At 40.1% G+C, this 13,110-nt stretch overlaps 1 protein-coding gene across 2 annotated transcripts in view; it reads right to left on the bottom strand.

Moving 5' to 3' along the window:
- Dmgdh (dimethylglycine dehydrogenase) overlaps positions 1-13,110 on the bottom strand; it is an 88,786-nt gene that overhangs the window by 66,175 nt on the left and 9,501 nt on the right. For both annotated transcript variants that reach the window (XM_060385573.1, XM_060385572.1), the window contains exons 3-5: positions 9,467-9,565; positions 8,175-8,339; positions 4,332-4,536 (exon numbers count right to left, since the gene is read on the bottom strand). In XM_060385573.1, the coding sequence (XP_060241556.1) occupies positions 4,332-4,536; positions 8,175-8,339; positions 9,467-9,565 (469 nt within the window). The remainder of the gene's footprint in view (positions 1-4,331; positions 4,537-8,174; positions 8,340-9,466; positions 9,566-13,110) is intronic.

Raw genomic sequence — 13,110 nt, 5'->3', positions numbered from 1 at the left:
AAAAGAGTGCAGGCTGGGCATGCACCACAGTGGTAAAGCATTTACCTAGCATGCATGAGGCCCAGACTACCCACACAGTAATTAAATAAAAAGACAGTGATTGATAGAAGTAAGGTTAGAATGAAGGGAGTTTGGTCGTTGACCAAGTTTACTTCCTCAAGATGTGTTGCAACGGAGGTCTCGTTCTCTGACACAGACAAGCAAATGCAGCAACTTATTTTGGATAAACACTGGGCTCCACATTAGCATCATTCAGCTACTTCCTGATTTGTCATATTAGGAAAATTTTAAAGTAAAATTTACAGAGTTTTCTTAGGTTTAATGAAGTCAGCTAGAAACAAGTCAAGAGGCACCTTTCTTACTGTATACAAGAAGGCTTTACTTCATAGCAAATGGCACCTAGCTGTGCTGCGTGCCTGTGCGGTGATGTGTGCTGTGCTCTGTCCATGCACTGTGCTACATCCGTCCATGATGCTGTGTCCCTGCACAGTGCTGTGTGCTGTGCTGTATGCCTGTGCTGTGCGCCTGTGCTGTGCTGTGCTGTGCCCCTGTGCTGTGCTGTGTGCTGTGCTGTGCGCCTGTGCTGTGCGCCTGTGCTGTGCCCCTGTGCTGTGTGCTGTGCTGTGCCCCTGTGCAGTGCCCCTGTGCTGTGCCCCTGTGCTGTGTGCTGTGCTGTGCCCCTGTGCAGTGCGCCTGTGCTGTGCCCCTGTGCTGTGCCCCTGTGCTGTGTCTCTGTGCTGTGTGCTGTGCTGTGCCCCTGTGCTGTGCCCCTGTGCTGTGCCCCTGTGCTGTGCCCCTGTGCTGTGTCCCTGTGCTGTATCTCTGTGCTGTGTGCTGTGCTGTGCCCCTGTGCTGTGTCCCTGTGTTGTATCTCTGTGCTGTGCCCCTGTGCTGTGCCCCTGTGCTCTGTGCCTGTGCTGTGTCTCTGTGCTGTGTGCTGTGCTGTGCCCCTGTGCTGTGCCCCTGTGCTGTGTGCTGTGCTGTGCCCCTGTGCTGTATGCCTGTGCGGTGCTGTGTGCTGTGCTGTGCCCCTGTGCTCTGTCCCTGTGCTGTGCCCCTGTGTGCTGTGCCCCTGTGCTATGTGTGTCCCTATGCCCAAGTAAGGGGTAGAACAACAGTAGACTCTGGCTCATTTATAAAGCTCTGGGCACTAAAGTGCAGTTAGCCTGCCTCACACTAACAGTGGAAGCACTGAGAACCTCACCTCAGCTCCACTTGCTCACAACTAGGGACACACAAAAAAGAAAACAGGAAAAGAGAGAAGGAGAGGGCAGGAGAGGGGAGTGGAGGAACAGAAGGGAAGGAATGATGGGCGAGGAAGAGGAGTGAGAAGAGGAGGGAAGAGGGAAGGAAAGAAGAAGAGGAGAGAGGAAAAGGGAAGAAAATGGTCAACACATTTTCTTGTTGGCATGCCAGACTAGAAGTGTATTAGGAGATGCTTTAGTAAGATGATGTGGGCATACCTGTAATCCCAGATCCTCAGGGAGTGAAAGCAAAACTACTTTAAGTTTGAAGCCAACTTGCATCATATACAATTTGAGGCCACCAGGTAATTTAACAAGACCTTAACTCGATGTAAAATTAAATAAACAATGAACAAACAGGGTGTAGCTCGGTGGCACAGGTTGAAGATTTGGTATGAACAGGACGAAGAATTAAGAACTGAGAGTACAGCTCACACAGCTTTCAGCAAGGAGCTTCCTAGAATACCATGGAGAAAGAGTAAAAGTGACTGAGCAGCTTTGAGGAGCAAAGCACGAAGGAAGGATACCCAGTCCGTGCAGGGCCATCGTTAGAATTAGGTCCCTAGAAGCTGTCTTCTAGGAAATGTGTATGTGTGTGTGGTGGGGGTGGGGTGTGTGGGGGGCATGGGGTTGTTTCTTCCACTGCTTTTCCAAGCCCATCACCTGAGAATTTCGCAGCTGCATAGAAACCTCTACCTGATAACCAGTTCGAGGCTTAGGTCAGATTTGGAGCACTTCTCCCTTGGCTCTTCAGAAATGCCTTAGATGTCATAGTATGTGATTTAGGAAAAAAATATTACAATGGTGCCTTATTATGTAAGTAATTTTCTCCATTTTAGAAAAGCAACGGGTAAATGTATTAAATTGAGTTTATTTATTTCTTGAAATGTACATATGGCTGCATGAATTCCCGAAGCATTAATTTGAAACAAAACTCAGTGGGCCTCTGTGATAGCTAGCCTAAAATGAACACAGTTATCAGTTACTAAATAACTGCCACCGGCACTGGATATGGAGGTCTCAGTATTTGCAGTCACTATAAAAGTAGCCAAATGCTTTTAGGAGTCAATTCAAGAGACTATAAAAAGTTGCAAACTTACAGAGAACTTCCTTATTTGGTGGGGAAAAAAAATGAATGAATGCTTTCCAAGCCCAGTCTTCTAAGGTAACTTGGATTAGATGTTTCCAAGGACAGGGGGACAGAGGAGCAACAGACAGACAGCCAAGGGGAAAGTTGAAGGTATAATTTTTATTTAATTGTTTCCACTTTTTAGGCAAGTTTTATAATATTTTTAATTTCAAGTATTTTTGGTTTTCTTAGTTCTGGTTTGTTGGTTGGGTTTTGCTGTTGTTAGTTTTTTGTTTTGTTTTGTTTTTTTGAGACAGGATTTCTCTGGGTAGCCCTGGCTGACCTGGAATCACTCTGCAGACTACACTGGCCTCAAACTCATAGATCCACCTGCCTCTGCCTCCTGAATGCTGGGATTAAAAGCCTTCCCCGCTATGCCCAGCCATTCAAGCGCATTTAAAAGAACAATATTTTAAGCATTTTAAATGGTAAACAGGACTTTGAAATACGAATGTAGACTTTTAAATGCTGAAGACATGACTTTTTAAGGAGCTGAGAAAATAGCTCAGCAGGAAAAGGTGCTGAAAAGGCTAACCACCTGAATTTGAGCCCTGGGACTGTGGAAAGAAAGAACCAACTCCTGCAAGTTGTACTTCAACCTCTACACATATAGTATGGCACAGGTCTCAACCCTCCAAAATAAATTTATAAAAATGTAATTTTTACAAATTAATGTTTTTGTTTTAAAACTTAACATCAGTCAGATTTGTAGTTTAGGGAAAGAATTGTAAGGATACATGATTTTAGTGTCTCTTCATAGTATATCATTTTTCTTAAAACAATAATAATTATAAAAATAATATAGAACATTTTTATTTCATAATTTAAACAAGGGCTCAAAATGTATTTGCTGCTTCATGATTATTTTAGGCTTAAATGAGTTATCATGAACTGTAAGAAAATAAAAACTACAGCTGAAGAGATAGCTCAGAGGTTAAAAATACTGGCTGTTCAAGCGGGCCTGGGATTCCAAAAATTTAATGGCAACTCACAGCCATCTGTAACTCCAGTTCAGGGGAGCTGATGAGTTCTCTGGCTTCCAAGGGCACCAGGCATGCATGTAGTAGACATACATGCATCTGGGCAAAACACCAACACACAGAAAACAAAAATAAATGACTATTTTTAAAAGAAAAGGAAATATGAAGGAGAAGTCAAGTTCTGGCTGCACAGCATTTTCACAGAACCTTTTTTCTGTAGGGATAGGATAGAAAATGACTTTACATGCAGCTACCAGGTTTGAAAGTATCTCAGCACAAAAGTCTAAAGACCAAGCTCAGTCAATGGTTACGACTCTACTGGGCCTTGCCATACAAATAGGAAATGAGTTGGTCATTAGATTATCTCACATATACCACTAGGCTTTCCATGAACTATAACAGAACAACTTAAAGACAAGACTGAAATGTTTTTAATAATGTTCTGAGAGGAAAGGGTTAATTAATACATTATTTATTACTAGTCAGAGTAATCCAGATTGATAAGGGAGAGAATGAAAGAACAGAAATGATTGCATCTACCTGAAAAAGTAAATTAAGAACAGTTATATAGTAAAAAATTGGAACAGAGGAATTTAGGTTTGCTTGCTTGTTTGTTTTGTGACAATGTCTCAAGTATCCCAGGCTAGACTCAAACTCCCCATGTAGCCAAGAAGTACTTTGAACTTCTGATCCTGCCCCCACCTCCCGAGTGCTGAGGGCTGGGATTCAAATGTTCCAAACAGGCATCTGCTGACTGAATTTCTTTCCTAGTTCCTGGAATTTGGTCATGAGTATAACCAGTAAACGATAAAGATTAAAAACTGAAAGGAGAAAGCAGCCTAAGTTGTCAGGACAGAATCTGGAGCAGGAGAGAATGGAAACCCGGGCAGTAGAAAGGGAGGGTGGAGGATAAAGCTAGGCAGAGGTCAGAGGTCAGAGGTCAGAGGACAGGGAGCAGAGGGCGGGCTGGTGGCTTACCAGCAGCATTCACAATTCTGTTTGCTCTCACTGATCCTTGTGGCGTCTCGACATCCCATGTTCCATCTTCCCTGAGCTTCAGAGATGTCACTGGTGCAGGATACTTTAGAAGGGCCCCATATTTCCTAGCCCCAGCAGCCAGGGCCATTGTCAGAGAATAAGGATCAATGTGACCATCTCCTGGGTTATATAGTCCGGCCAAAACCTAAATCAACCATAAGAAAGTTAGTATTCAAAGAAAGGTATCTTTATTACCCAATGCAAATATAGCCAGCTGACAAATGTTTAATAAAACTAGAGTTTAAAAGTATATCAGCTACTGGAGGTATGCATAGTGGAGTGGAAGGAAAGCATCTTGACAGCAGTTGGCATGACTTTTTTTTTAAGTCAGCCTCAGACTTGATCAAGAGTCACAATGAGAATTGAATGATGTGTCACAATAACAAGCCACTTTGATAAAGCCTTGCAATAGTCTCCAATACTTGGGCATGTGCCACTAAGAACAAAGAGTATAGTTTCCAATTTAAGTGATAAAGCTAATACTAAATTCTAGCCAATGGGAAGGCAAAGGAAAGGATTATATGGCAGCTTTTGTGAGCCACTGCAAAAGATAACTAGCATATGCCCATCTTTGTTCATTTCTCTATCCTGGGGACTAGATTATGTGTGATGACTGGACTCTAACGAACATTGTGGAATAATGACACAGGAGTTAAACCCTTAGAAGAAAAACTAATGATCCAGAGGGTGACTTGATCATGGAAGTCTTAATGACTTAGTGACTATTCAGTGCTTTCTTAATTAGGGTTTCTATTGCTGTGATGAAACACCATGACGTCCCTTCCTTGGGGAGGAAAGGGTTTTGTTTTGTTTTCATTTAGGCTCCCATCTCACAGTTCATCATCAAAGGGAGTCTCAGGACAGAAACTCAAGCAGAGCAAGAACCTGGAAGCAGGAGCTAATGCAGAGGTCATGGAGAAGTACTGCTTACTGGCGTGCTTTTTGTGGCTTGTTCAGCCTGCTTTCTTATAGAACTCAGGACCACCACCCAGGAATAGCATCTGCCACAAAGGGATCAACCCTTCCCCATCCTCCTTCCTCTCAGATGACTTTAGCTTGTGTCAAGTTGACATAAAACTATCCAGTACAAATGCTTAAATGAATGAAAACTAAACTCACAGAAGCATTATTATTTCAGTTTTTCATGTTCAAAGCCAAATCTAATTCTAGTTGACATATCAGTTATAACATTTAATTATTCAATACTGTAAATAAATAAATTTATTTATTACTGTAAATACTGTAATATTGTAAATAAGTAAATGAATTTACAGTTAAATAAATTTATATATCCAATATCAGCTGGGTCTGGTGGTGCAGGTCTGTAATCTCAGCTTCCAGGGATGCCAAGGCAGGATTTCAAGTTCAGCACCTGTCTGGAATAGGTTGTGTTCAAGGGCAGCTTGGGCAGCTTTGGGAGACCTTGTCTCAAAACCAAAAACAAAAAATGAGGTGGCAGTATAGTTCAGTGCTAGAGTGGTAGCCTAGTGAAAGCACTAGATTTCAATATATATGTGCAAACATATATGCTTGATGAAAATTTATACTCATTCATAATCCAGTGATGACTTCTTATACAACTGCTCTGTGTTAAGGCTTCAGGAGGAAAGAGGGTAAGGTGAGTTGACAGAGTGAGCATGGCAAATGCTATAGTGAGATCTCTGTTTGATAAGAGTTTACCATCAACTATTGTTCTTGATTATTAATATTTAATATTGATTTATCTTTTAGTTAAACCATGGTTATTCTTAAACCAGCCATATAACTAAATCACCATACAGAGACTATGATTTATTTAATTGACCTAGAGCACAATGCTGGGCAATTATTACTCTGTCCTAAACCTCCAAGCCTGCATAGCTTCCTCCCATTCAGATTTCCCACATTATCCTTGCTTTTTAGTCATATTTTAGGTTTGGTTCACTTCTCCTGATGTTTCCAGGTCCTTGCCTCTCAGATTTCTCCTCCTACTCCTCATTCTCTTCCCCTCCAGTCCCTACTCTCTTCATTGCTCAGCATTGGCTGTTTGTTTTTTACTGACAATACAGAGAACAAATGGTAGCATGTTTACACAAACTTGAGACAGGTGATGCTTAGAATAAACATCACAATGCAATGTCTGGATGGAAGCCAGATAGTGGGGTAGAGAAATAAGCATTTGAATGAACAAAGGTAAATTGTATATATTCCACAAGAACATCATACTAACAAACTATGACTAAGGAGTCTTGATAAATGTCTTTTTCAGTGTCTGTTTAGATTATTTGTACTCTTAGCCCTTTATTACATCGGTTAACATTCAGACTTGAATGTTAACAACCTTGCATTTCTGGGACACACTCCACTTGAAACACCCAACTTGTTAGAATCCTTTTGGTGTACTGGTGATCTCAATTTACTAGATTTTTGTTAAAAGACTTTCACATAAAAACAACAGTCTTTCTTTTCTTCTGATGTTATTGTCTGGTTTTTATATCAGAGACATACTAGCACTATAGGTTGTGTTGGGAAGTATTCAGTTCTAATTTTAGAAGACTTTGTGAAGGATTCATATTAATTCTTCAAGTATCTGTTAGACTCTATCAGAGATACCGTCTGAGCCTAGGCTCTTCTTTGTCTGAATTTTTCCTAAAATTTAGTCCTTATACTATGGATCCAGTGTAAGATACTTTGGGTCTTAAAGGCATTCACACTCCTGCTGACTTGCAAATGCTACACTGGTGTTTTGTAATGGCTGTGTCCTTGTTGTAGTGATCCCATGTCTGTTAGGTTTGGCACTCTGCCCTGGTCCATGTGTTTCCATTGCCTATATCTTTGGGGAAATCTGTAATGAAGAGAGCTTCCAGGGAAGTGTTTCAGAGTTGACATATAAAGAGATATGAATGGATTCTTAGTAGTGTAGTGGAGGTGGATTTTAATGAAGACAATGCCATCATACAAACCCATCACAAGGAGCCCCTGCAGCTTGTAAAAGCTCAGAAGACCACAACATCCCAGCAACCACAGCAGTTATACAAACTCAGAAACAGGAGCTACTGATCTATTCACTAGCTGGGAAACATAGCTGCCTTCCCTGAACAACCCACTGGCTACCCATGCCCAGGAGGCACAACATCCTCTAGAATTTCTGAATGGAACAAACTCATCCCACTATGTAAAATATTTAAGCTTCTGTTTTCTGGGTCATAATAGCCAGAATTTGCATAGAAAGGGCTTAGCATGGTCTCTGTTACATAAATACTACTGTAGTAAGTGTTAATGCTGCTACCAGTATGTAAAAAAGAGATGATTATCCAGGAGAAAAAAGAAAACATTAAATTCCCTGTCAATCAGGTTATCTTGATAAAATTCAAAGTTAGTCTAGATCTGTATCTGGTGCAGTCTGAGAGGGAAGTGCAGCTAGGAGCCAGGGGATATATGAGGAAATATAACACAGGGCTTCTTGACTTTGGAAATTAAGTAACCCCTTTCTCGAATCATCATAGCAGGTTGTTTTTCCCCAGTAGACAGCTGGTGTGTAGAAACACTTCAGTTTGAGAAATGACTAAGGTCAGAGAAAGGTATTGAACTGTTTTCTTAGTTGTCACAGGCAGAAATTTAAAAAAAGGGTTTCTGTTGCCCTGCATACATAATTTAATAACAGCTCACCTTGTACTTTGCCCACATTCTAGCATCAATCATCTAATGTTGACATTCTAGATGTGTGCATTCTACTTTTAGTTAACTCTTTAAAATATGTTTTAGTTCAAGTTGACAAAGTGAAATTGCCCTTCAAATAAATACCTTGTTTATGTTGAGTAAAGGGAACATCTCTTGGATTTTTTCGGGCTCAATAATATACTGTTCTGTTGCATGCCAGTTGGTCCGTGTCATTTGATATTTGAATTCATCTACTCTTACAGGAGTTGTAGCAAGCCTGATGCTACCCGGTTGATGGAATCCCACCACCTGTGGCAATAATTCAATAAAAGCCCAGAAGTAAGTTATTTTTAGGCACTCAAACAGTTCTTCAGCACAATGAAAAATCAAGTGAGTAAAAGAGAAATTTCTCATGTGGTGAGTAAAATAATTATATAAGATATTTGCACCTTATGAAAGGATATTCAGGTAACATATAAACAGTTAAAAGCGTTCAGCTGAATACAGGCTGGAGGAGCAGGACCTGGCAAGGGAGAAGCCAGAAGGGTTAAGGAGGTACTACAGAGAACCAAGGTGTTGCTATGATGAGAGGATCGTCAGCTAACACTCATTTGGCATCTCTTAAAGTCTTTCCATTTGACAAGTTTTGGTGAAGCCCCAGGTCACAATAAAGAGAGCAGTCCTGGCCTTCAAGTTGCTCACACTCTGCAGGGAAGACCAACTACTAACGCATCAATGACAGTGGGACACCTGTGCTAAAACTGTGCATACATGCTGCTAGAGCACAAGGGGTTGGCTCTCTTTGTAGGGTGAGGGAAAGGTGGTTCCAGTCAGAACAGGAAGAAGAAAACAACACAAGCTTAGAAAGCAAAGAGTTTCCAGAACATGCCAGAATTATAAGCTGTTGAGAATGATAGAAAAAAGAAAGAAATAGAGGCAAGAGAAAATGTTAGAAAGTCAGACAGGGCCTAGCTAAGAATGGGTGACTTAGACCTTGCTAAGCCTTTAGTCTTGATCCTGAAGACTCTGGGAGCTTTAGTGGCCATCAGTAAGAACAAGAACATGAAGGAACCTTTCATCTTAGACTAGGAAACAATATGAGAAGGGATAAAAGTAAAGATGAGGGGTGGTGGTGCACGGCATCTTAGCCAGGTGACAGTCGCCACACCGTCAGACCCCATGCATGCCACTTCCTAGGAGCAATGACTTTTTATTTTCTAGATATAGGAACTGACTAAACAAAGTTTTTAAAGTTGCTATTTATTATCTCTTCCTTAAAAAGAAAAGAACAATTACCTAGATAATACTCTTTAAAGTGATGTTAAAATCAACCCTGGTTCTTACCTTAACCTCTCTCTCTCCCACAGCAAGCACTGCACATGCATTCTATATCTGAGTGGCTGACCTCACAGACCACTTCACATTAATGCATTTACCTGTCCGGTTTCTTCTTCCAGCTGCTCGTAAAGTTTGATGCTGTCATAATGTATTTTCTTTAGGTTTATCCCAGGGTGAAAGTAAGTTGTTAAACCTGCCTTAAAAGTAGGGAAGGAAGAAAATACTGAAATAAGTTGATTATTTTGTACAGTTTTGATAACTTCTCTACTAAGAAGCAATTTAATGCAGCTAAGACATGAAGATGGATCAGGTAGATGAGGGAAAGGACACATTGTGGCAGTGAGACCCTAGAACAGATGGCTCACCACATGGTATACAAAGCAGCTTCAACCATACAAACACAGTGACAGCCAGCCAACAGACATGTCCATGAAGAGCCAAAAGTCACGAGGAAAAGGGTAAAATGGAGTGAGTTAGGCAGGAGTTTCAGAATATATGTTGTTGTTGACTGCTTTTTATCTGAAATGTGTGGGACTGGAAGTATGTAGATTTTGAGTTTGGAGACCAGCAAAGATGGCTTAGTATATAGAGACACCTGCCACCAAACCTGAGCCCACGGGGCAATAAGAGAAGAGAACCAACTCCAGAAATTGTCCTCTCATTTATGGCAAGTGCATGCATACACATACACATACAAAAAAAAACTAATTACTTAAATGTAATTTAAAAATAAAAACATAGATTTTGAATTTTTAAATTTTGGATATTTGCATATATATAATAATGCCTTGTTATGAGAACCTTGGTCTTAACAAAAAAAAATCTATTTGTTTCTTGGACATTTTATATATACATTATATTACACAGTATTCCAAATAACTTTGTGAATGAAACAAGATTTGTGTATTCTGAACCATCAGAGGCCAGGTATAAGTTTCCACTTGTGTCCCTCCAGTGCTCAGAAAGTTTCAAGAGTGAACTTGTATTAGAAAATGTTGGGTGAGGCAAGTGATAGGGATTTGAGTTAGGAACTCACAGGTATGCTCCCCAAAGTAGAAGGCCTGTGGACTGGCAAGTCCTTAATCTGATCTCCACTTCGCATTTGAATGGAGTCTCTTCTGTCCCCTTTCCAAACTACAACTTCTGGTGACTAGAGCATGGCAAACAGGTGAGAGACTTACTTACTCATATACCCTGTTCTGAAAGCAAATAGAAAGCACCTACACATATTTGTTGAATAAGTATTGATTAGATTAATTATTCTTTGGAAAAATTGCTAAATATTAGAAATGCTGTAGCTCCTTCCATCAATTCTGACAGATGCACTGTAGCATCCAGACCAAGAATTCTAGGCAATTGCACAAAACAAGAGTTTTCTTAATTAAGTCTCTGGGGTTTCATTTTTCACCTAATTTATCTTGGAGAGCTCATCAGAATACAATCTGTTCAAACTCAAATCTACTTAGGAGTATTTGTAATTTTCTCCTATGGGAATTTGATTCTCTGAAATTCAAAACTATTCCTATTAAAGTTAGTCAACCACCATTTACAGACCAGAAACCAAAGGCTTGTATCTAAACTTGGTGAAGTATCTAACATACAGACAAGTGGTGCTTCTGACAAAAGTCCCACCCTGCTTCCTGAGTCACTGTGTAACTCAGCTCCTGTGAGAATAGAGAAATGCTTCCACTACAGGGACTGCTGACAGGGTCTTTGAATCATGGCCAAACAAATCCTCTCTTTTCCTTTTAATATGTTTGATATTCAGTCTGTGTATGAAATTTCCTCATTCAAACACATCTCTGGGGTCATCTGCCACTGACCCCAATTCTGTTCAATGTATCTTCTACCTACTCTGTGAGGAAATGAATGCTCTTTAGTATTGATCAAAGCTTTGATTATTTCTGCAGGTCTTGTAAGCCATATTCTGGGTGAATCCAGGTATTTTAATCAGTGTTCTATTACTGGGAAGAGACACCATGACCACAGCAAATCTTATAAAAGAAAAGCATTTAACTGGGGCTGGCTTACACCTTCAGAAATTTAGTCCATTATCATCATGGTATGGTGCATGGTAGCATGCATAATTATATATAAATATCCACAGGCAACAGGAGAAAAGAGAGACACTAGGCCTGGCTTGAGCTTTTAAAACCTCAAATCCCACCTCTACTGACATACTTCCTCCAAGAATGTCACACCTATTTCAACAAGGCCACATCTCCTAATCCCTCTCAAGTAGTGCCACTCCCTAATGAGCAAGCATTCAAATATATGAGCCTATGGGCACCATTCCTATTCAGACCACCACACCAGGCCACCAGAAGGTTCCATTATCTACATTCACTATATTCTACTATAGAGTGTATTCTTTGTTCCTCTGCCCTAGAAATCAGGGGCTAAAGAATTTTCATCTGAAAGAACCACATGTACTCTTTAAAGACAATTATCTCAGTGTACATTGTTTAGGGAACAAATTCTTTTGAAAACACATAGCCAAGAAAAAGTTAATCCTCTTACTGAAAGTGAATATCCATGTAACAACAGGCCATGTTTCTCTCTTTTCTTTGTTGCTAGACAATCAGGAAGAGTGCAAATAGGGTTTCCTAGCCATAACAACTAGTTATCAGTTTTCTTTTTAATGTTAATTTGTTTTTTAATTTGTGTTTAAAATTCAGAGTTATCCACATCATGCTTCTACTGCATTCAAATTATTCAAATCTTGCATACTGTCTATTGTTAATTAAATAACTGTTCTGTGACATATGGACATGTGGAACACACGGTGTATTTCTGTTCTGTGACTTCAACATGGATATAGTAAATGAAAATTTTGAGAAAGATAAAAAGTATTGGTTTTATCCTTCAGGTACATGGTTAAATGCTAGGCCACAGAGCTGGGATGTAAGAAGGAAGGGAGCTGAAGAGGTAGCTTATAGGTTCAGAATCCCAGGTTCTGGTAAGGCCAGAGAGGCCTTCCTAGCAAGAGACCCTGCTTTGACTTGAAAAAAGAAAACATTAGAGTTGATAGAGAAGAAGAAAGGAAAGAGACAGAACCCTTCCGAAGCATAGCCCTTGGAAGCCAGTTGTGAGGTTCAGGGACTCACACCTGTACTAGTAAAGTAGAAGCAGGAAGATCAGGAGTCCAAGGTCATCCTTGCCTATATAGTAAGTTCAAGACCAACCTGGGCTACATGAGACCCTGTCTCAAACAAATAAGCACACATGCATGGACACACACATACATTTTTGAGTAAGTTCAGAATTTGCAAATTCTTATTGACATAAATTTAAAATAACAAGGAAAGAAAATTTTTCCGTGTAGTGCACTGATGATTACCAAGTATGAAAACAAACAAACAAACAAAAAACAAAAAACAAAACTGCAGGAGTTAGAAAAAGCATCAAAGGGTGCTAAAGAATGAGGAATGTGTTGGATACCAACTCCTGGTGTGATCCCTGAGTCTAATAATCCTTCCTGTCTTTCAGGGGCCTCTACTACCACAGAAAACTCAGCCACTCACCTAAGCAATCATGTATCCCAGTGCCTCCAAATCTTTTATTTATATACTTACACTCGATGTTTGCACATAACCACTAAGATATTCTTATGCACATAACATGTAAATATAGGTTACTATATTAATAGAGATTATAAAGAACATTAAATGAGCTTGAGATGAGTGAAATAGTTTAAATATTTTTTGTCTTACTTATTGTCCCAGAAAGCTTTTGAATATTA

This window comes from Meriones unguiculatus, chromosome 6 (genome assembly GCF_030254825.1).
Source record: "Meriones unguiculatus strain TT.TT164.6M chromosome 6, Bangor_MerUng_6.1, whole genome shotgun sequence".
In the NCBI taxonomy this organism is placed as follows: Eukaryota; Metazoa; Chordata; class Mammalia; order Rodentia; family Muridae; genus Meriones; species Meriones unguiculatus.
Note: the sequence above shows the minus strand (reverse complement) of the source record. Positions and strands in the feature narration are given on the sequence as shown.